This window comes from Akebia trifoliata, chromosome 5, assembly GCF_017979445.1.
Source record: "Akebia trifoliata isolate Shusen 1 chromosome 5, ASM1797944v1, whole genome shotgun sequence".
Classification (NCBI taxonomy): domain Eukaryota; kingdom Viridiplantae; phylum Streptophyta; class Magnoliopsida; order Ranunculales; family Lardizabalaceae; genus Akebia; species Akebia trifoliata.
In genome coordinates this window covers 23,762,844-23,788,156 of record NC_141379.1, presented here as the reverse complement: position 1 = coordinate 23,788,156, position 25,313 = coordinate 23,762,844, and the positions used below count along the sequence as shown (strand labels likewise).

General features: G+C 32.8%; 1 protein-coding gene across 1 annotated transcript; it reads left to right on the top strand.

Moving 5' to 3' along the window:
- Positions 1 to 12,414: 12,414 nt before the first annotated feature.
- Positions 12,415 to 16,011, top strand: LOC147401689 (flavonol synthase/flavanone 3-hydroxylase-like). The gene is made up of 3 exons (XM_086443058.1): positions 12,415 to 13,013; positions 13,603 to 13,930; positions 15,398 to 16,011. The coding sequence occupies exons 1-3, from the start codon at positions 12,544 to 12,546 to the stop codon at positions 15,608 to 15,610; spliced, it is 1,011 nt and encodes a 336-aa protein (XP_086299184.1). The 5' UTR covers positions 12,415 to 12,543; the 3' UTR covers positions 15,611 to 16,011.
- Positions 16,012 to 25,313: the final 9,302 nt, after the last annotated feature.

Here is a 25,313-nt window from a genome sequence, read left to right as displayed (position 1 = left end):
AAAGGAGAATTTCAGCACAAAACATAGGCTAATGGCTTTAGATGTCTATGTTAAAAGATGGAAAGAGAGTACGTGAAGGATATCAAAGAATAAGGCGGTAGTAGTATCAAAAAGGTGAAAAAAAAACAATTAAACCATCAAGGAAGAAATGTGGAACATAAGAGGCAGTGTCTTCAATATTTGGAGTTGTTATTTAACGTGTTAGGGTTGCTATTTTTCTGGGGAAATTCTTTTAAATAATTCAAGGGACTTTTCTTTGAGGACTTTGTTGTTTGTTGGGACTTTGTTTGTAATTTGGGAGATATGTAGTTTCCCTTGTGGTTTTTTCCGTTTTTCTTTTTTCTTTCTTCTCCTTTTGATAAGTTTTGTATCCTTGGGGCCATCTCGTCTGCTTTTTTCTAATATATTTTAACTTATCAAAAAAAAAAGAGAGGTGGTGTCTTCCATATTGTGGGTTGAAGTAGTAAATGTATTAAAAGAGTGGTGAAAGGGATCCTTGGGGAATCTGTTTGGAAAAGTCAAATACACAAGAAAAATTTGGTGGAGAAATGATGGTTTAAAAGGCCATTAGAGAGAAGATACATTACAAGTTTTGGCAGATTATTAGAAAGATAAAATGCTAAAAAGGAAACAAGGAGAGTAGTAGTTGAAGCTGAACATTATCTTCATTATAATTTACATTACAGATCTCGAACTAAAGATGTTGAGAAAAATGTCTAGAAATTGGCACCAATTAGAGAAAGCAAAATTCGATACTTATATCATATTAGATGCATAAAGGGTGAAAACAAGAGTCTTGGTAAAGAATGAAGAGGTAAATAAAAAGTTGCTGTTTCTTTCAAATATTATTAAATAAGGATTATACATGAAGCTTATTGGATTAAAAGGAGATGGACATGAGTTCTGAACTCATTCAGGAAAATGCAGCAGCTCTAATAAGTGATAAACTAAGAGAAAGTCGACTGAGATGATTTGGACATGTTCAACGAAGGTCAAATACAGTTCCATTTAGACAAAATATTCAAGTTGAAGGTCTGGAAAGAGCGAGAGGAAGAATTTAAAGAATGTGGATGGAGATAATGAAAGTAGATATGAATTTGCTTTCCATAAAGAAGACTTTGCTCTAAATTGTGTGGAATGAGGAACATGATTCACTTAGCTAACTCCAAATCTTTGAGACAAGGCTTTGATGTTGGTATTGTTGATCAATTACACCTATGTGTTGTTCTAAAGAGTCACCTCTTCAACAAATCTCGTGCTAGTGTAAGCTTGTTCCTCATTGGCACCACCTTCTGCTTCTTTCACAACTTGAGTGGCCCTGCTTCACATTTAGTAAAGCTATAAAACCCTTGATTTTGTCTCTGTTTATTGTTCCTGTACCAACCTAACTATTCTCTTCTTCCCATGTCCCTCATCTGTCTTCTTTTATTTGCGACTTCATTTTTTCTCTTAAGAGACTTGGATACTCCAACATTGACTATTGTGAATGATTGAACTTCCTCCTTTTGGAACAATCAAATCATTTCTCTTTCAAACTTTCCACATAACATAGCCAAATATGTGTATCTTTCCGATTCATCCCTTCACCCTGTGAATTTGCTAATTGCACCAAATTATTTTTGAGAAATTAGACCTACCCTTCTGGACATTTGAGATACCTTTGAATTTTGTAACTGTTGACATATCCCTTTGACCGGTATTTTGTGTGAAACTAAATAAAATGTCCAAAATACCCTCGTCTTCAAACTCTTGCCAAAATCTTTGATTTTTCCTTAAACCACATCATTTTCAACTGCAACCTATACGGTGAAATTTTTTTACCCTTGTCATCAACCGCAAGATTGTCTCCTTAAGCCTCATTTACAAGTGGAGTGTTTGAGGATATTGAAGAGGATGTGTTTCTGGGATGAAAAGTCCAGGATTGTCACGAGGTTGGGCTGAAGAGTTCTTTTACCCTGGAGGTTAAAAAAATTGAAGTTGATAGGTTTTGGGGAAAATAATCAAAGGGATTTTAACATGTTGAAGATGAGAAGATTTTGTTCGTTTATTTGTCTTTTACGGAAAACAGCATTGAAGTGGGATATATAGTCGGTTTTATTTCAAATATTCACCAGAACTCTGTGGGGTGTCTAAATTACCCATCGTTCATCCTTTGAAGAATAGTTTTCCTTCCTTGTTTTTAATTTAAAATCTATCTGCAAATTTGATGTAGACCATTTATTATCCTCAATAGTTTCCCAGATTCTGATTATGCTGTCTCCTTACCATTCCAAATTTTCTTTGTTATGTCCACTGCTTATCGGTCCAGTTGATCTGCTCCTCCGCACTTATTAAAGAAACAAATCGGGGTTTTGTTAAAACTGTTGCATGTTTATTATGAATTAGAATTCTACTCAGAACCAGATTATTTGTTGTTTAGAATTGGCTTAATTCATGTTAAGGTTATTTTTTGAGGATTTATTTCAGCGAGAACAACCTGCGATATTTTATTTTAATCTAGAATAAGTTTTCGTCATTCTTTAGTTTATATTAGACTTACTTCTGTTGTCAAATTATGCCGATTGCCGTCAATAAGACAATTGAGTAACCTAACCTGCTTATGCATTTGCTATCTGATGAACAAGGTCATTGCATGTGTTTTTGAAACAATGGGACGAGCTATCTATCTGATCTACTGTACTCTTTTTAAAATCTCAGAAGGGATTGTTGTTAGTGAACATGTGATTTGCAGGTGTATGATTGTGCATTTTCGTGGGAAATTGAGTTTCCGTGAGAAAACGATTTTCCTGTCCCCCTTTCCCATCCTGCCAAAAAAACTCATCAGGGTTGGAAATTTCTATGTTATCCTGTCATGATTCATATCCCTGAAACTGGAAAGCAACTCACTTTTTGATATTTGCTGAGGTGAAATCGAACGTTGGCAAATGTTTGCTCAGCTATTTCATTGTCAGTGTCGTTTTCCTAAAATATTCATTTTGCTATTCTTTTTGGAGTCTGTTAAATTGTGGCTATCCTTTAATCATGAAAATTGAGGAGTATGGCTATTCTACACATCTTTCTTTGGAGTCTTCTGCACAGCTTCATGTAACTAATCCCTCAGCCTTGGCATTTTGTCGATCTCATCAAATTTGGAACATTAGATGACTTGTTCATGAGATCCACTGAGATCTCAAGGTTTGATTTGGGTAAAAGATAATATTTTTGAAATTGATAGAAAAGCTGTCAATTTGAAATCATCTTTGAAAAAGGGAGAAAAAGTTGGTCATATTGAGGTCATTTTGGTTGGGGTGAAGCTGAGGATGATGTTGGCCATTATGTCTCGGTTCTGATCAATCCTCCTCAGGTTTGGGTATTGGGATGTGGGGTTGAATTTTGGTTCCTTTTTTGGGTCTATAGTTTAGGTTAAATCTGTTCTGCTCGTAAGACTTACTTGTGATGGTGTTGTGCAGACAAAAATAAAAATCAGTTTTACTAGGGTTCGTTGATCCGTTTTGGCTGTATCCAATCGCTTTTAAAACATATAAATAATTGGTGCCACAATGCATTTGTGCAAAATCCGTACATGTGCCATGCTAGTCAAAGTAAGGGTTAAAATAGGGCCTGTAGACTATTTCACTCCCATGACAGATTTTACAGCCAAACCAGAATTGACTTTAGGTTTTCAAAATATTACCTAATTTCTAATTTGTCCTTGACATGATTAAACTAGGTCTTAAAATGGGTTGGATTTTATCCGGGTTTGGTTCTTTCAAGTATGTCCGAATTAAAAAATAGGTTGGATATGAGTTGATGTCCTTTGACTTGAATTGGATCCGGGTTGGATATGGTTTATCCACCTAGATTCGAATGATATATTGTTTTGTAAATTATATTTTATATTTTTCAAGATTTTTTTTTTTTATGATCATTTAGAACAATGGTAAGGCTTCCCTCAATGAAGGAAGAGGTTTTGACTTCATATCCGGATAAAAATTTAAATATGGCTATACTCATATCCGACCTGAACCTGACCCGTTTAAGCCCTTAAGTTGAACATAGGACTTATAATGGGCCAGACCCTAATCAGATTTGATTATGTCCAGATTCATATCCGGATACTTTTAGTGTTGGTAAAAGTATTTTGGAAGTTAAGTGATCCATCGACAATCAAATGCCTTGACTAAAGATATGATTCACGATTGTATTGCATGACCAACTATGATTACTATGAATCAAAATATTTATGATACTTTCGATTCAGGGAAGGGTAGTTACTTCTTCGGAAATCAAATTTCTCATAAAGTAGTTTATACATTTTAATACAAAAGTTAACACCGACGTTTCAAAATCATTGTATAAGGTAAAATTATTTCGGAGTAAAGTGGTCCATACGTGCACCATCAAACACCTTGACCGAAGATTTGATCGATGATTCAATTACCTAGCCAACTAGGATTAATACCCATAACTTCTAAGAATCAAATCATTTATGATACTTCCCATTTGAGGTAGTTATCTCTTCCGATTTCTAATTTCTCTTACATTAGTTTATAGATTTTAATACAAAAGTCAACATCAACCGAACAAATAATGTCGATTTCATATTCACCCTTTTTGGTGCGAAATCGAAATCATTGGATAAAGTAAAATTATTTTGAAAATTAAATTGGTCCGTCCACGATTGAACACTTTGACTAAAGATATGATTCATGATTGAATTACATACCTGACTAAGATTAATTTTGAACCCCTAAGAATCAAATCATTCATGATATTTCCGCATTCAGGCTAGTTAGTCTTCGACTATCAAATTTATTTTAAACTAATTTATGTATTTTAGTTTTAAAAAAAAGTCAACATCGTCGCTTCAAATAAATGCTGGTTATGTTGATTTTGGATTCACCCTCGAAACCATTGTTTATGCCCAAATTATTTCCAAGTTAAGTGGCCCATCCTTAATCAAACCCCAAATACCCTTAAATTCCTTGACAAAATTGGATATATATTGTTTCAGAGGTCTTTTTAGGTTAAGTCCCTCACTTAATGTCTCTTGATATTGGTTTTTCTGGCAATATGCCTCCTTATTATTGGAGAGAACTTAATAATCCACTCAATAACAATTTTTCAACCAAACATAATATGGCTTGAAGAAAATATTTAAAATAACCTTTAGGTGAGACTAATCCCACGGCCACACACACCGCCCCCTCATAAAGTCCTACATGCAACTGATTAAGTCTAGGGTCGACAGACCCTAGAGGGTGGCCCCAAGGAATTCATAGCTTCATGGGGTTTTGAACATTTGACATATCCTTCCTGATGAGCTTATCAAGGTTCGACTTGCCACTAACCACCTAGTTAGTAAAGTCTTCTTTTCTTAAAGTCTATTAATTGAGCTTATTGTAGTTGCTTTATAGCTCACTCATTTTGTAGGACTCAATTTGGAGTCAAATCTATCAAAACATGCACAATATATCGATTATTTACCAAATCAGTAAACTATACATCTTATTTTTGAAAACGGTAATTGATTGTTTTTTATAGTATTTTATTTTATGTGAAAATTATTATTTTTATCATTTTGATAAAATAAAATAATTTTGAAAATGATAAATTACCATTTTCATAAATAAGATGTACAATTGATCGTTTTGTTAAATAAGTTTCAAAGTTCTCCATTTTGATAAATTATTCTAATTTGTATTTAGATGGTTCGAGCCCTTGGCCAACTAGCTTGAAGAAGCTTTGCCTACTGACAAGTGTCATTATCAACCATTGAAATCAGCCATTTTGACAATTTTCAAGTGTCGAGATCATCATTAATCTCAATGGTTGTAAAAGGTAAATCTCGAGCATTGGATCAAAGGATGGTCTCAAATGATGTGAATCATGAATTTCACCAATTGAAGGGGATGAGGAGAATTAAGAAAGACAAACTTAGGGGGTGTTTAGATATAAATTCCTCCATCAGGGCTCTTTATATAATTTTTTGAAAAAATAAAAATAAAAAATTGCAATCCTAGGGTGACGAAGGTACGACAAAGTTTTATGATGATATATATAGAGGGAGCCCCAGAACTATGGCATCAGAAATCGTAATTATTTGAATTTTTTTACATTAATTACGGAAACACAGAAAACCCCAAAAAGACTTGTACGGGTTTGCCAATTAAAAATATCTGGTTTTGATTCCATCCACAGCCCATACGGTCCGTCTCCGTGGGAAAATATCTAGGGTTAGCCTTATTAAATTGTTAAGTATTTCACCTTTGCTAAGGGTCCTTAGGCTCATCTTGTGACATTAAAAAAAAAAAAATGATCGGATAGTTCAGTGCAGTAAGGGAAGAAATTTTATGAATTTTGAAAAATAAATTTATTTTTCACTATTAAATTTTAATTTTAAATTTTAAATTTTAAATTTTAAAGTTAAGTGATAGTTCAGTAGTCATCCATTCTCGAAAACTTGGATCAAATTTAAAAAAATTATTTTTAATTTTTTTTTTCTTTTCGAATATGAGTTTTTTAATTAAATTTAGAGGACTGTGGTGTTGGATTGTTAATGTGGTAATCGTTTGAGCAAAATGACCCTTGGTGAGGAAGGTGTGTTGTAGAGTTGTGAATGGATCAGGTTTGGATGGGATTGAGTTGATTTGGTATCAAATCGAATGGAATTGATTCGAGAAACATCAGATCTTCTTTTAATCTTAATATTAAGATACAAACCCGAGTAAATAATTATCGGATCTTGTCAAATTCAATTTATACAAAAAATCTAAATAGCTTTCATATATTTTAAATATATATATATTACTTAATTTATATATGTAAATTTGCCCAATTCCAAGGGCTTTCATACGCCTTTCCAACAAACACGCCCAAAACCCCTAAAGTTAGATGGTTACATCTACATTTATGACATCTATTGAAAATCACTCCCAAAACCTGAAAGTTAGATGGTTTTACATCTACATTTATGACATCTATTGAAAATTCAGGTACATCATGTGATTAATATCTATCCACGTGTATAATAAAATGGAGTGCCACGTGACCTTGGTTAGGAACGGAACACGTGACGTGAAAATGACTTGAGGCCAACCCGTAGTGCCTGTTATGGACATCCCTCAAATTTAGGTACAATCTACACATTACTTCCTTAGAATTGAAATAACTCTCCCACCGCACAAAGTAGATATTTTTATTATTTACATTTTTCAAAAGAATTGATAAATGGATATTTATGATGTGTAACACGAAATATTCATTATTGTCATTAAAGTATTATTTATTTTTAAAATTTAATTTATTCCTACTGGAATAACGTATAATTTCGTTGTAGATAAATGTAAAAGGATAATTATATATTCAAATATTTTTACTTAAAAAGGTTTATCACTATGAAGTATAATAATCATAATAATAAAAGATAAAAAAAAAGGGAAATTAACCCTAACCCTACACATGTCGTCATCGATTGAGGTCTACATGATTAGGTTGAGGTGGAGTTGGAATCTCATTCGGATCGTGGTACTTCTATTCAACAGTGCTCTTATTTGGATTGCAGGAACCTAATTAGTGTATAAAATCTCTAAATAAGTCAAGATGGTTTAGAGAAGAGATGCCTAATCTTAACATAATTCTTAAAAAGGAAGTTATTCATTTTAAGGAAACACATTCCTTGGATCATCCACAATCCTCAATACAAATCATGGAGGGAATGCGTATACCTACAATTAGAGAAATCTTGGGGAAAAAGACTTTTGACACTTCGTTGATCTAAGAGATATCATCATATTCAGATTATTAACTTGGATGTTAGAGACTTTTTAGCAGGTATCACACCGATGTCACAAATCGAATAAAGCTCAAGAGATTCACCATTACAGTAAGAAGTTCAAAGTGAAGACAGACAATCAAAAAAGACCTCAACAATAATAAAACAAAATGTATGACATGTGAGTGCTAATAATATGACGCGGTTTTGGCACAAGTACTTGCCACGTTTGCTCACAACCCAACAAATGTTTGACATGTGACATGAATGACATCAACAATAGAGAGATTCTCTTTCTTGCTAGTAGTCCACATATTTATTTTTTTAGATTTCAAATCTTAAAAAAGGGTTGTTGCACCCACATTGATTATCACATTTACAACCCAACAACACAGCATTTTAGATTTCATGAAAGTTTACTTTATTTCACAATAGGCAGGATAGAGAAAATGGCGAGTAATAAATTTAATATCTTAAATAATTAAAAAGTAAACTTAGGTAAGACATAATCAGATTCATCAGTTTGGTATTGATTTAGGGCTTGTAAAGAAACAAACATAAAAGTGGAGTAACATGATTTTCAAGTTCACAATATTTAAATAATACAATATTAGTAACAAAAGGTATTTTTATCCTTTAAAATAAGTAATATGTCAATGAAGTTAGTCATTTTATGTCCAACATAACTAGATACTAATTATCATTTTTTATAACTAAACTTGTTTGTAATTAGAGTAGTAACTCAATGCTAAGACTATCAATGGATTGGGATTAGATCAGATTAAGGTTGATTTGGTACTAGTCTGATAAATATTGGACTGAACCCATAATGGATCAGATGAGCTTCGGATCAAACTCTTATTTGATCAAGGTTTTTTCTTTCCATATACCAATATTATGACCAAGCCTGATCAAATAACAATCGGATTAGGTCTGAATTGGGTCAAATTTAATTTCATATATTTTATATATTTAAACAAAATTGTATAATCGAGACATGGTTGATCCATAACCAATTTGATAAAATATGAGATTGAAACCTTATTGGATAAGATCCTTATTGGTATCCAAATTCTCAATCTAAACCCAAAGTTATCATATCGTAATGGATCAGATTTCTGGTCTAACATTCCAATCCATGGACAGCCTTACTCAATGCTGGTGAGAATTGAATCCAAGTCTTATGGTGTCATCATCCATAGACTTTACCAACTAAGTTACTTGGCTTTAAGGCTGCAACTAGGTAGGTCAAACTGGAATCCAATAGGTTCAATCCGACTTTGGGTGAAGTTTGGGCACGGTTTGCTAGGGTTCGGGCTCGGATTAGGGAATTGTTTTTTGACCGAATCAAATAAGATTGGGTTTGAGCATAGACATCGGGTTGTTCAATTTGTTCGAACCCGAATTTAATATTGTTATAACTTTAAAATATTTTAAAATATCTTTGTTTCTTTTTCATTCACAATTCACATTTCAAATTTTATTTAATAATTATCATATTTTCTTTACATTTGTTATAATTTCATGTATTTAAACTTTGAAAAATATTTTTGGACAAGTAGCAGTAATTTGTAAATTTTGTATATTTTTACATAAAATTTATCTTTATATAAACTATTATCAATATTAAATTATCTAGTATTAATGAGGAATGAACCAACCCGACCAAATCAGCTTGGATTGTTGTAGATATCCCATTTTTGCATTTGCCTGATTAATCAACTCGTCAACCTGATCGCGACGATTCCCAATGATGGATGATTATTTCAATGCTTTATTTGTTACCAGATATATTTCAGAAATTTGGATGAAGTTTCTCAAACTAATAAAACTTTAGAAACCATACTACGCTAGGAAAATATAATCCCAAAAACCTAGAAATCATCATTTTGCAAACAAAAAGATGTTTCACGGTAAAAATCACTAAAAAATGATCAAATTACTAAAATACCCCTAACATCAAAACATCCCTAGAGCCTATAATACGCTTAGGAAAATCCTTTCAAACACATAAAATAACAAATCGAAATCAAATAAATCATTTCGTCAATTTTCACAAAATTCGACAAAATTACGAAAATACCCCTTATAAAGTTCACGACCATTTCGCACAAAAAATTTCATAAATGACACAAACCAATATTCTCATTGAATTTCTTACGAAAAATCGATTTCAAAACATCTTTGAACATTGAAAAATGACTTAAAACGCAAAAAGTCATCTCCGAGGGCAAAACGGTAATTTTATAATTTTAATAATTAAAATTTTGGAAATTAATAATTAAAATATTAGTTAATGTAAAGTGAAATACTAATTAAAATTAAAGTCAATCAAGTAAAACTTAAGTCAAAATCTTAAAATCAAGTCAATCAAGTAAGACTTAAGTCAAAATCCTAAAATCAAGTCAATCAAGTGAGACTTAAGTCAAAATCCTAATCAATCTAATAAGATCAAAGTCAAACCCTAACCCTAATAGAATTCTAATTAAACTCTAAAACTATCTAAAAGAATTCTAATTAAACTCTAAAACTACCCAATATAATTCTAATTAAACTCCAAAACTATCTAGAAGAATTTTAATTAAACTCTAAAACTATCTAAAAGAAACATAATCTAAATCTAACTCTATCTAAAAAGCTCTTAAATAAGGGTCTTTACAACATATTTTCTTATTCAAGAGAAAACCCTAGAAAAAGTAGGTCAAGAAGGCTCTTAACCTTTCCAAAACCCTAATTTTGAAGTCCTAACCCCTTACCTATCATCCAACCCCCAATTTTTGTTCAAAAAATACTCAGAAACCCTTCAAAAATACCTAGAAATCCATCAAAAATTAGAAAGAACTTAGATCTAAGGAGAAGATACTTCATCTTGGAGATTCAAAGCGGATCCAGTAACGGAAACGAAGCAAGGAATTACAAGCAAGAAATCTTTCCGTCAACTCTGAGGGAACTATTGTTGTGCTCATCTAGGTATTTTTCATTTTTATTTATTTATTTTTTAGGTCTTTTAGCAATGTAGCTTTATTTGGAAAAAGTAGAGACTGGCGTTTGTCGGAGCGGGGTTAGTGCCTAACACCTTCCAACCCTGTAACGTGATCCCTGGACCCGTATTTTCTTTCGTAGATTAGTGTTATTTGCCTTTTAGAGTCAATGTTCGGTTTCTAAACCGTAATAACTAGGTGGCGACTCCCAAACTTCAAAAATCAAAAGCGGATCCGCATACCCCGCGGGTCGAGGGCGCTTTCAGTTGTACATTTCTTCTCGATGTGGGGTTGGGCACGAGCATGGGTTGGTGTTTGTCAAGTGTGGGTTGGATGTGAATTGATCCCCAACCCAGTCCAACCTGCTCAAGTTGCTGCCCTAGCGGGCTCTGCGAACTAATTATATTTTTGTAATTCATACTTAAATCTTTTTGAAAATGGGTAATTTTGTCATTAAAAGGTATTTATAAATGAAATTTTTTTTGAGAGATTTACCAGGCAAAACTATATGTTCCAATTTTATTACAAAAACGCTCGTACTTTATCAAGTTCGCTACCGTACAACTTTACTTTATTAATCAGGCTAGCATGACTAGCTTAGTAAGATTCAAATCTTAATGACAATCCAACACTACATCCTTCTAGATTTCATGAAAAAAGCTAGATTAAAAAGAAAAAAAAGTTTATTTTTGTGCTTGATCCAAAGAGTTGAAAATGAATAGTTACCGAACCCCCAAATTTAAATATAAAATTCAATACTAAAGACTATTTTTTTTTTTTTTCAAAATTCTTAAAATCTTTTCATTTATTACCCTATGACATCAGATCATATTTTTGGACACCACAAATTGATGAGGTTATGTTCCACTCCAATGTATATTGAGTAACAAATTAACACATTCATTTGAAATTTATGATGTGGATTTCCACTTCAAGGTTTTTTGAGTAACAAACTTCATATGGTAAAGTTTCATGATTGACAAACTTGATAAAGTCAAGTTCTCTTGGAATATTCATAACTCCAAGGGAGTTTTTGTAATAAAAATGAAATAGTTAGGACTTAGGTTTGTCGGGTAAGAATCGTGATAATCTGACTATCTCACATGGCACACTCAATCAACTATCTTGACGTGATAAGTTTGGAATTATAGATTTGTACACCTCAGGATAAAAAACTGCACTTTCCCATAAAAATGTATGTCTGAAGGGAATCGTGTCTTTCGAGACATATAAATCTACGATTCTTGAACTTATCACATCAAGAGAGTTGATTGAGTGTGTCGTGTGGGTAGTCAGATGATCACAACTACTCGTCGGATAATCTCTCAAATTTTTAACATGTTTGGTTTCAAATATGTAAATAGTACTTGGGTTGGGCTACTTTTACTCATAAACATATTTAAAGAATCTTGATAAATTGGCTCTCTTTGTATGGTACACGACGTGGCAGTGCACAGAATCATACAGGGTGGATTGATAGTGACTCGGCCCATGGAACGATAAAAGACAAAGATTTATGATTCTATACACTGCCACGTCAGAGAAGTTACAAAGAGCGTCCGGTTATGATGAGTGTAGTTACAAACTTCCACAAGAGCGCTAACTCTTCATATTTATTTTAAGAGAACAAAGTTCAATTGCTAATGACGTGGTGCTTTCTACGCAAAGCAATTCGTTACGAGTCGTTAGCATCAAATTCACCCCTCCCCAATTCCCATACTTCTTAAATTTCTATATATAAAGGAGATATCGAACCAATCAATCTTCATAGACAGAGAGAGAGAGAGAAAGTAGTTTTGTTGAGGTAGAATGGAGGTGGAACGAGTGCAAGTAATCGCCAACCTATCAAACACAATCAACGCCATCCCTGCTGAGTTCATAAGATCAGAGAAAGAACAACCAATTCTTACCACCTTCAATGGCCCAATACCTGAAATCCCAACCATTGATTTTAGTGACCCAGATCAAAACAACCTCGTCCGAATGATTGCTGATGCAAGTCAAGAATGGGGTTTGTTTCAAATTGTGAATCATGAGATACCTGTTGAAGTTATAGAAAAGTTACAAAAAGTTGGTAAGGAGTTCTTCGAGTTGCCACAAGAAGAGAAAGAACAGTACGCAAGAGATCCAACTACAGAGGAGGGGATTGAAGGTTATGGAACGAAACTTCAGAAAGAAATGGAAGGAAAGAAAACTTGGGTTGATTACTTATTTCATAATGTTTGGCCTCCTTCTCGAATTAACTACAAGTTTTGGCCTAAGAATCCAGCTTCTTACAGGTCTGAATTTTCCTAAATCAATTTAATTCTAGCTTTCTTTTGGTTTTCGACGGAGGGTTCTCCTGAATTAATTACCTCCTTCATTAATATGGAATATTATAAATGACTCCCCTCTGTTTTAAGAAATTAGAGTTACCTCCTTTATTTTTTTTATTTTTTTGAGGGTGGGGGTGGTTTGTTAACATTTTATTTATAAAAAACATAATTTAACAGTGGCCCAAGTCATCTTGGTATCATTAATGAAGGAATTTCTTTCCTTTTCTTTCTTAGTTTTCATAATAGATCAAAGGTCTTTAAAAAAAAAAGATTTTAACACTATTCAAGAAATTTAATTAGAATAAATTCAAGAATGATCACTTAGTTAAGCGGTAAGACCTTGTGGAGGTTGTTCACACGGTCTTAGGTTCAAAACCCTTCTTAGCTAACCACTGATCCACCAAGAAAATTTTGATTTTTTTTTTTTCTTTTTGGAAGGATAGAATCTTTGAATTATTTGAGGTGTGAGTGGGTGAACACAGCTAAGGTTATTAATATCCACTACTCATTTATGTCTTTTTAAGTCTTAACTGCAAGTCTATTTATTTTATAGGGAAGTTAATGAGGAGTACGCCAAGTTCATGAAAGGTGTGGTGGACAAGCTGATGATGTACCTCTCTTTAGGATTAGGGCTTGAAGGACATGTCATGAAAGAAGCCGCGGGTGGTGAAGACTTGGAATATCTTCTCAAGATAAACTACTACCCACCATGCCCTCGCCCTGATCTTGCTCTTGGGGTCGCCCCACACACAGACATGTCCTTCCTCACAGTTCTTGTGCCGAATGATGTTCAAGGGCTCCAAGTTTTCAAAGATGATCATTGGTTCAACGTCAAGTATATCCCTAATGCTCTCATCATTCATATTGGTGATCAGACTCAGGTATGTTTTTCGTGATGACATCCCATTTTGTACTTGTCAAATTTAACAATTTTTCATCTTCTAAACATATATAGAAATTGACTTAACCCACATTTAACTAGGATGGGATTTTGATTTGAATGTTGTTCAAAATTTTCATGTATTTAGATCATAGATAGGGTAAGACTTAATAAGAGAGATGTGTATCATTAGTTCTCTTGTGGTTATCATCAATAGACATTAGTCATGGGCCAAATCTTTGAATGGGGACATTAATTACTTATAAATGATATATTAAACATTTATGTCTAGAAATGATAAAATGAATTTCCTCAAGCATGGGGCCTCTAGAGATTAATGATGCCAAATGAGAAAATGATACACCACGTGAAATTGTTGGTGGTACACCTCGTGGAGCATTTATATGGACCTTCTTAAGGGTTCACTAACAACTAACATGAGAAGAGACTACTCAACAAAAAAAAAAAAAACAGGAATAAACTTTGAAGCGGGCAGCCCATTTCAAAAATTTGAAGAAACCATTTCCATTGGATTACAAGTGGCACTTCCAAATTTTGGTGGAAATGTAGGGGTGTGAAATTAATTCAAACCGCCACATGTCTTGTAAAGAAGAGGGTTCCTTCAAATTTTTCGAAGTTGAACTCGGAAAAAATTGATCCCCAAAAAAGTTGGACACATCGGTCTTAACACTTTTGAGGCCAACGAGACATGTGACCAATTTTTACAGGAATCAATTACTTTCCCGTATTAGACTAAATTTTTAAAAACCAAATTCACTAGGTCCCATTTTTTTTAAACACTCAGGGATATATTTGATTAGACATGGACAATGGGTGAAACTGCATTATCAAAAGAAAATTATATTTTCCACACCATTTTACTATGATTACACCTCAAACTTAAACCCATCAATTATCAACCAACCATAAAACCACACCACTTTTAAGTGAATTAATTAAGTTGGAGTTTTTTGAAGAATCCCTCCACATTTCAGTTAAAATTAGAGACACATCCCTGTTTTTTCAAACTGATGACCTATCTTGACTCTGGTCTACCATGATAGATACATATATAATGACTGAAATGCCCTTTTCTTCAACCTTGTCAAAATCCCTTGATTTTTTCCCCAACTCCATCATCTTCAACTTCTAAGGTAAATCTCTTACCTTTTCTTCAGCCTAAAGACTTAATCTTCTTCAGCCATCAAAGAAGGAGATTTGACCAACCCATGTGCCATATTCATGCAATATAAATTACTGAGTCAACCCCCTCAAAATTTTCTTGAATGGTCAAATAAAACCTTCTTTTAGAGGGTGTACCATTTTCAAAATCCCAAATTAGTATTTCATTTTTATGGGAAATTATTCATAGTCTAAGTTTTAAATTTTAATATTTAAATGTAGGAAAGACCCATTATTAAAAGAAATCAAAATAATAACATAAACATTCAAATTATTTTTTGTGCAGATCTTAAGCAATGGGAAGTACAAGGCTGTGTTCCATAGGACAACTGTGAACAAGGAGAAGACAAGGATGTCTTGGCCAATATTTTGCTCGCCAGCACCCGAGCAAGTTATAGGGCCTCTTCCCCAAATGGTTAATGAAGAAAACCCAGCAAAGTTCAAGACCAAGAAATATAAAGATTATCAGTATTGTAAGCTCAACAAGCTTCCTCAGTAGAAAATGTTGTCTAGGACATAAGGGAGTCATTGCTAGCTAGTCATGTTTGGTCTTCTATTGGAATAACTTGATAAGATGTCTAGCGCCTCCAACATTTTCCTCACTTTTATATTTTTCTTTTGGAAATTAGAAAATATAAGAGTATTGGGGGATGTACTGTAATAAGGTGTACTACAATGCACCAACTCATGTCCATATGAGTTGTTATTAGGATAGAGATTACCTTTAAGTTGGTTTGATTTGATTAGATTATCTTATCTAGATTTAAGTTTTATTTGTTTATGTAATTTCTATAATAAAGTCTATTAGGGTTTATTGTAATTTATTGAAGATTAATAGAAATGTATTAGCTGTTAAAAAAAATAAAATTTAGATTGGCACAAGAACAATCATAAGTGCAATTGGTTATGCTCGGCTTCCACATTAAAAAGTCGAGATTGATACTTGGCAACATGTTTGATGCTCGGCTAGCTAGTTTGTATCCTCAAATACGGGGCAAAAATAATTGGTTACCATTAAATTATCTTGGCAGTATTCTATACTCTTATGAGTATTGTAAATTTAAGAAACTTAAAAGAGATATAAAGTTGTACTCAATGACCTAATGGGTGGACCAAGCTTTATGACAAATAGATGAGTCGAAAAAATATTTCGTGTGGATAGCCCAAAGTTGGGTTGCCACTCAACTCTATGAACACTACGTGAAAAAAAAAGGTGAAATTGATCTGAATAATTTGATTGACCAACCCATCGAATAAGCCCAACGATTTTTTTGGTATTGAATACAATTTTTCGACGGCTCAAAGCTATCGAATTCCCTGCCAAATAAATATCAAATTTTCACCAAAAATCAATGGCTCATGCGTGTTGAATTTGAGTTGCACAAGAAATTTTTTTTTATAACTGCAATTGGCACCCCAACTTTTACTTATTACAGCCCATTTCTTAAATTATTTACCTCACTCTAATTAAAGAATAAAACACACCATTAAAACTTACAAAAGTTTGATTCAAATTATTACCTCAACATTACAAAGCATTATAACATACTCAAACAACCTCAATAGTAGTTTATAATTAGGATTAGACTCATATAAAATCCTAAATCTTAAAAAATAGAAATCTAAGAGAGTGAGAGTGAGATTTTGAGAAATGACATATCCATCCAGTCTATGTAATCATAAGGTCACCATATGTTTAACGGTCAAGATAGCCCTTGATTAGAGAATAAACAGGATTGTGGTGTGAAGGTTTTTTGGAAAAATAGGAGTTGGATTCTCTTTTACTATTATAGAAGAAACCCCCTCCAAATGTTCATTTTTATTTCTTGATATGGGAATTTAAATTTAATAATACTAATTTATCTTTAATGACAAATAACTGCATATTGAGACTTACAAGTCCATCTTGAGTTTTACCGTTAAAACAAGGGAATTGACAATATTTTAAAGATAGATTTGCCGGATTGACAACTCCAAGGGGACATTACTTTATCAAGTTTGGTACCCTTCAAACTTTGGAATGCAAATCCACGTCATAAAATTCAAATTGATGTTGTTAGTTTGCTACTCAACAAACCTTGGAGTGGATCTAACTGCATCAATTTTTGGCATCCAAAAACATGATTTGGTGCCACAAGGTTATAAAGGATAAAATTCTTAAAACTTAAAAAAAAATGGGGACAAAAGTTAATTTTCACTGATAAATTCTAATTTTAAACTTAGGAGTATGATAGCCATCCATTTTCAACACCTTATTCTCTATTGTTTGGCCTAAAAAGATAACAATGTAAGTAGGACGTAACATCTTTTGTTATGTTGCACTCCAACCAATTATCGTACTCATAAAATTAAGTAGGGTTAAGTTATTGTAACAAATTTTAAAATTTCTTTAGAGAAAATTTATGATTACGAGGTTGGAATTAAATGACATTTTAGCAAATATGCTCTTCAACTTGTCTTAATTTTTAGGATGATAACTTGAAATTTGAGTAGGAAATCTTGGATTTATTGGAAGATCTTCCAAATTAACCTCTATAAGATTTTATTCAAACTTGGCTGCACTTACTAAATTTTTGAGGTAGGAAGTGATGTACTTGACACTATGTGAAAAGCGCAAAAATTGAAAAAAAAAATTGTTGGGTTTCGACCGACGAATTATAAAAACCCAAATTTGACGGGCATGGGCCACGAATTTTGAGTTCTCAACCTCACACTCTCAGTCTCTATGTGATTTGTTTCCCTTCTCTCACTCTCTCAATCGATTGTGAGAAACTCTCCCTCTCACTCTCACTTTTTCTTTGTCTCTCTGTCTCTCTCCCGATTGTGATAAACTCTCTCTCTCTCACTCTCTCTTGATTGTGAGAAACTATAAGATCTCTTTGTCTCCCTCGATCTCATTTCTCTCTCTATCCGATCGCTCTCTCTGTCTCTAATCTCTAAACACTAAAAATGGAGCCTCAAAGTGATCTCATGATTTCTCAGGTTGGTGGATCCATAACACCATTGAGGTAATTGAAGAGGAGATCTAGGGTTTATGATTCCACAAGCTTTTCGGTCTCTAAATTGGTTTTAAACCTTATTTACTTGGATATGATTTTGATTTTTTCTGTGAATCTGAATAGCGAGGATCAAGATTCATAATGTCAAAGCTAACTCATAGCCAGATTTGTTAAGCCAGTTGAAGGATCTAAACACAAAACTCGCTCTGCTCCATGTCTCTAAGGTCATTGGTGAAGCCCCAACAAGCTATTTCTCTAACCTTCTTCTCCCGATTTTAAACCTGTAAGTCTCTTTCTCACATGTGCACACGTGAATCTCACACTTCATTTCCCAATTAAAAGGTTAATTTTCTACTTTTTTGTTGTAGTTTATCTCCTTTGGGTTTAATACCAAAATCAAGCAAAGGTTCTCTCCTCAATTCTCAGGATTAGGTTAAATTTCTACTTTTATAATTGATGATATAATATTGTTTCCATGATTTTACTTATATGAATCAATTTTCTTCCAAAAAATTCTAGATATATGTTTATAGAAAAAAGAAATCTAATTAGATGAGACTGCAATATGCAAGATGGTCATTAGTTTAGTGTTGATGGAACTAAAGCAACATTAATTATATCTTATTGAAAAACCAAACTAATAATTGGAGAAACTATATATGATAGATCTTTTTCAATATTGACTCCTAGATATACTTTGTTTAGTTTAGAGAAATACAAGCATTGAGCTTCTCCATTCAACCTAAGTCCAATAAGATTCCCCACTTTCAATGACCTTATCTTGATGAAGTTTACATTCCAAGCAGTACCACTCGTGCGGTACCCGTGGGTATCTTTAGTAAGTATTACGTCGTGAGATGTGTAGCCAACTATTGCCAGAGTAGAGGCATTGTTTAATTTAGGTGAAACCAAACACAAATTAGTGTTGTGTTTTGGGTTTCTATTTTAAATGTGTAGCTTCTAGTTAGAGATCTCAAAGTTAAAAATTAAGAGGAGAGTAGGTGACGGTTAGATATTAATGTTTAGTTGATACCGTGAGTTCTTTTGGAAGATCTTTTAAATCGGTGAAGCATTCGTGTCAAATTTTGACACTTAAACTGACTTTTGTGCACCCGTTTCGAATTTCTGTTTTTCTTTCCTTGCAAGATAGTAACTAACATTTATCATAGAGTATGAGTTCCATTCTACCTATTCCAATTGATTTTTTTTTTCTTTAAGCAGATATATATTATACATATATGTATTTTGTTTATGGGTATATGATACAAATTGTAAGATATGCCATTCTTTCATTTATCTTTTTTATTGCATAAACATTTCTTATTTTTCCACATTGTTTAGTGTTATTTGAGACTTTGAGTCTACAAATCCTATTTTTTTAGGGTTAGTCAATTCTGACACTTTCTATATGTGTCAAGCTCTTGACATCTGCATCTTTATCGCTGCAACGTGGAAATAATTTGTATCTGGTGTATTGTGAATCATCCTCCTTTTCACAAGACAAGCTTTTTAGCTCAACTTTGATAGGTGCAATAACCATTAAACAAAAGGAGATGGGTAGGCAACTTAATTAAGAACATGGGAAGGGTTGTTGTATTTGGACTCTTTTATTCTATCTTCTTTTTCTATTTTTGAGGGTTCTAATTTTGGGGAGATAGATGCGTATAACAACTCTTGATTTTATAAATAGACATCTCTAGGATTGTAAAACAATCATAATTATTCTTGATCTGATCTGTAGACATAAGCACACTGCCAAACCACATAAATCCCCTTGTGTTCTTGTGTGCATTTTTTGTTTTCTTTGCTTTTTGTTTCTTTCATACATTTGGAAGGCATAGTTAAGAAGTTGCGTTAACTGAGCTTTAAATACTACTATTTTTGCTTCAAGATTACTTCTTTTGGGGAAGCTTGAGCAATGTCATTGGCTTCAAAGAGAATGACTTTTTGTGGTGGTTTGAACTTAGGTCAACTACATCCTTTGGAGTACCGACAATATATCTGATTCATTGGTGAGGTAAGATGGGTAGCATTCTTCATTTTTAGTAATGATTTGGTAAATTGACTACTAGTATACAGATCATGCTTCGAAAATGAGTTAGTCATGATGACCAATCAATTCTTAGTCTGAACATTTTCCCATTATGTCTTTCTGATCCATTTTGAAATATCAGTAATGTATTTGACATTTACTCATGTACATTGGACCCATTTTGATTTGGAAAGGGAATGGCCTTCATATCTTGATTTATTTTTGTTTTAACTTTCTTAATATGTTTTATATTTATAAGGTAGCTAATTTTGAAAACTTTACAATTGTAATGAAAACTGATTTTTGGATTCAAATTATTTTTCCTTTTTTCCACAATGCATAATCCTTGGAAATAAACTTGCACAAGTAAGATTTAGAAAACTTAATTATTGGATTCAGTGATGACTGAAGTCAGATTTAACTAGAATCTAGGCTTGGGTGGACATTTGATGGAGCTGAGGCAAACAAGATGATGCATAGGAAAATTGCTTTGCTTACTCATGTCTAGATCATATTAAGTCTATTTGGGACTCATTATTATTCAAATCCCATCCACTTACAAATTTATATAGTTTATCACTTTAAGAGATTATGTCAAGATACAATTTTTTTCCCGATTTGTTGAAAGTTTGATAAAACTACATCACTAACTTGTAGATGCCTTTAAAGTCGACGATTCTGAGTAAGGAGTAGATAATGAAATCTAGGTTATCAAATGAATATCTCAAAGGTGTATATTCTTTCATTAAAAAAATATCGGTTAAGTTACCCATACTGGTTCCTTTATTTATTGGGAGGATTATCTTTTGATAGATAAATGGAAAACACAAGCTCAGTGGTGGAGCATGTGAGGTATACAGAAATTGTGGAGAACTAATCTGCCACTATTCAATAGGGAGGCTTGTTAAATGCACCTTGTTATTCCTTTCATTGAGGTAATGATTATAAAGTTTATTTTAAAAAATCACGGTATTTTTTAGAGAAAAGCTTTAGGAAACACCCTAATTTATTCATTTATGTCCATTATTCTACAAAGAAATAGTAAGCAATTTGAAAGTTCTCTAGTTTAGGTTCTCTATCAATTAAAAGTAAAATCTTGGGTTCTATAATTATTATGTGTTAAAATGTATTTTATGTTACTCTCTTTATTTCTTATGTTGGGTTCTTTGTTACTTTAAAAAAATAATTATAACTTAAATCTTAAGGCTCGTCTCATTGTTTTTCTTTTTTTTTCAAACATGCAATGCTAACAATGCATTTAATATAGTTCAATGAGAGCATTTGAAGACTTTGTGTGGCTCACCGCATAGGAATCATTGGGAGGCTTGTGATTGTGTTGGCAATGATGTTGTCCATGCATTCCAGTCCATGAGTTGGAATATGCACCTTACCTTATGAACTAGCTAATGAAAACTAGCAATATAGTGTTTCTATTTGCCAATGTATCATTTTATTTACTCTTGTGGTTGTGCAGCTGCATTAGATTGTTGAGATGTCAATCTGAATTTTTTTCTTATTAGGAAATTTATAATGCAAAATCGCCAAATACTATGACAGAAGGTAAATGAGTGGTTATAGGATTTTCATTAGTAACTATGACAGCAATTAGACAAGTCCTCCTTTGTGGTTGATTTTGAGTTTTTTTTTCCTTGCATTTATTTTTGCCTTTCACATATATTGAAAGCCTCTTTGTTGACTTGTTTTTAGGCTCATTTTTTTTTTCATTACATAAGTGTAATGAATTGCTAGTGAACATTTGTTGTTATTGCCTTTGTTTGCTTCGGTGGTAGGGTAATGATCACTTCTGATATGTGTGTTTCTTGTTAAAAGAACTATGGCTAGAGAAAATTTAAGGTGCGTTTATCTAACTTAAAACTGAAAGTGGAGGTTTTGCAAAGCAAACAAACTTCATAATAGCTTAGTAGTAAGATCTTTTTAGGCTCATAGATGTTAGTTTTATCTTCCATCAAATCAATCTAATTGAACATAGAAAATTTTAACTAAGTCTAATTATGCCAGTACAAATCAGACAAACCCACCAATATAAAAAAAAAATAGATAATATAATTAGGATAGAAGCATTTGTAGAAATGCAAGAGCAATCCTACTAGGTAGTAAACTACGAGAAAAATCAATTGAGATGACTTTCAAGTAAACAATTTCTAAATATTTTAAAATAGTTTAAACATGTTTTGAAAGCATTATGTCAAAATAACTAGAAGACTTTGACTCTAGACAAAGTGAAATAGAATATCAGGATTGGTTTAGCCAACCCGAATCTTTAGGATAAGGCGTCGTTGTCAAAATAAATGGTGTGAAATTGTTATTGCACACAACATAGTAAAGTGTGAATGTGTCACTCTCTCCACTAAAATAGTTGTATACCATTGTCATCCTCATTTTAAACCCAAGCAAAAACTAATGCAACCAATACAGGGACAGTTCAAATAAGGATGATTACTTGTTGAAAGGGATCAACAAAAGCTATAATATTCTATACAAACACTAAACCTCTCTACAAGATCTCTTTAGGATTAGTTATTCATTCCTCATATAGCTTCGTGGTAAGATCTTGTGGAGGTTGTTCCCAAGGTCTTAGGTTCAAATCCCTTGAACCCCTTCTTATGCTAGTCTAGGTCTACCTTAACTCTACTGACCTTTCAAAAAAAAAATTGTATAAAAGTCTGACTCAAGGGAGATGCAAGCTTGAGCAAGATATTTTAGGAATCTCGTCCTTATTAACCGAATCCGAATCCTTTAAACCCACTCACAAACATTGTATAACCTAGTTCTTGGTAACCCTTTCTCAATTGGGTACCACAATCCACTTTGAACTTTGGGCTCTTACTAAACATACATCCACCATCCACTTCTTTAGTTCGTGTTCTCATTTCACACTTTTGGGTTCCCATGAATGTGACACTTTTGCTTTTGTATTTGATGTTTCTCTTTCTTAAATGGATAATGTATGTGCAAGCAAAATTTTGTCAGACCATAAGCAGATGGCTTCCACAATATGGATTGGTTGAACAAATTTTTTAAAGGTTCCAACCATAAATTCCAGAAAGGGCAATATCATGGGAAGCTTGGAAATGATAGAGTTTTGGATGAACTTTCTAGTTTTACGGTAATTCAGTTATTGCATCTTGTTGGGATTCTCTTTTATCTCATGCTCAACTTACTTGATCAGGGTACTCTGTTCCCTCACATTTAGTTGAAAAGCAGTACGTAATTTATAGTTTTAGAGTTAATTGATGAATATGAGATGCTATCGAGTCTGATAGGGATAGGTTCCTGTTTTAGATTATATTCTTTATCTCCCATGAACATATCATAGCCTTGGTTAGATGATGGGTTTGTGATTTTTAAAATGTTAAGTTGCTTTTTTCATGTTAGTGTTTTTTTTAACTTTATTTTAGGGAGGAACTTGAATACATGATGCATTGTATAAATGTGAACATATACATTGAGCTATTGCAATTTCTCTTTCAAAAGAAGATAAAAACAAGGAAAACTATGATTGGTGAGTAATATGACTATTTTGTGTGATTGTGAATGCTCTTGGCATTCTTTGATTGCATGATTATATTTTATGTCTTAACACAAACAAGTAATGTGATCGATGACTTATACTAGTTACATTTGAGTATGGTCGGTGGGTTTGATATTTTTTCATGTCTATATATATGGATGGGTTCACTGACTAAGAATCTGAACATTGGATTGGTGGGCTCTAAAGAGTGTGTAAACACGAACTGAATTCTAAGATAATGGTGCAATTTTTAGATTTATACTATTTTGTTTATATATATAGGTATCATGCATGATCTTTGTTTACACAATGCAGGACTTGTGAATCATTAAAATGTTGTCTTCCTGGCCTGTTAAGAGATGCAACTTTCAGTAGTTGCCTTTTGTAAGTACTACCTTTGAAATTTTTTTATGTGATGTTGAGAGTTAGATTTTCAGTTCCTTAGCACTTTTTCTTGAATTTCAGTTATTGAGTTATGACAAATGCTTTCGTAAAGATGATACTTGTTATAATATTTTTTATTTGATAAATGCTTTTGTTTTAGTTCATTTAGGTTTATTACAAGATCGGATTGTGACATGTGACTATGGATGGAAATCACAGAGGAACAAGATCTAATTAGCTAACCCAAAAATCTTTCGGATAAGGCTTCGATGATGATGATGGCAAGATCGGTTGTTTGTAAATCAATAACTCATTGTAATAAGCATGGCTTGGATGTGAATTGTCTAACAAATTGGATTTGCAATTATATTTTAGATTTTATTTAATGAAATATAGTTTATATGGATTGTGTGACAATAGTTTGAATGACTGGATGTTGATTGTTGGATGGCTTGGTGTACAACTGGATATCGTATATTTGTTTGTAGGCTTTACTAAACTACAATAAAAAAATTTTAATTTTTATTAGATACAATTTAAGTTGAAAGTTGCCCACATTTGATGTCTTACAACTGCCAAAATTTCCCTAGATAAATTCTACAGCTTTGGGCAATTGCATTTTTTAGATAGTTTGACGTCTTTAGGCTGTCAAAAAAAAAAATTCTACATAGAAAAATTTGACGGGATGGTCCGTCAAATTTTGCAAAATTCGATGGCCCTCAACCGTCAAATAAGGCACTTTTTCACATAGTGCGACTTCAACTTTATTTAGATAAACTTATCCATAAACTATAAGAACTTGTAGGTGTAATGCTCCGAAATTCTGAACAATTTGACTGACCAACCCATCGAATAAGCCCAACAAATTTTTTGGTATTGAATACAATTTTTCGATGGCTCAAAGCTATTGAATTCCCAGCCGAATAAATATCAAATTTTCACAAAAAATTTATGGCTCATGCCTGTCGAATTTGAGTTGCACAAGAATTTTTTTTATAACTGCAATTGGCACCACAACTTTTACTTATTACAACCCATTTCTTAAATTATTTACCTCACTCTGATTAAAGATTAAAGCACACCATTAAAAATTACAAAATTTTGATTCAAATTATTATCTCAACATTACAAAGCATTATAACACACTCAAACATCCTCTACAGTGGTTTATAATTAGGATTATAAAATCCTAAATCTAACAAATAAAAATCTAAGAGAGAGAGCGAGATTTTGAGAAATGACATATCCATCCAGT

Excerpts from the sequence above, each read along its gene's own strand:
- LOC147401689 (XM_086443058.1), top strand. The coding sequence starts at position 12,544 with ATGGAGGTGGAACGAGTGCAAGTAATCGCCAACCTATCAAACACAATC. Across the intron at positions 13,014-13,602 it reads AAGAATCCAGCTTCTTACAG|GGAAGTTAATGAGGAGTACG; the intron begins GTCTGAATTTTC and ends TTTATTTTATAG. Across the intron at positions 13,931-15,397 it reads ATATTGGTGATCAGACTCAG|ATCTTAAGCAATGGGAAGTA; the intron begins GTATGTTTTTCG and ends TTTTTTGTGCAG.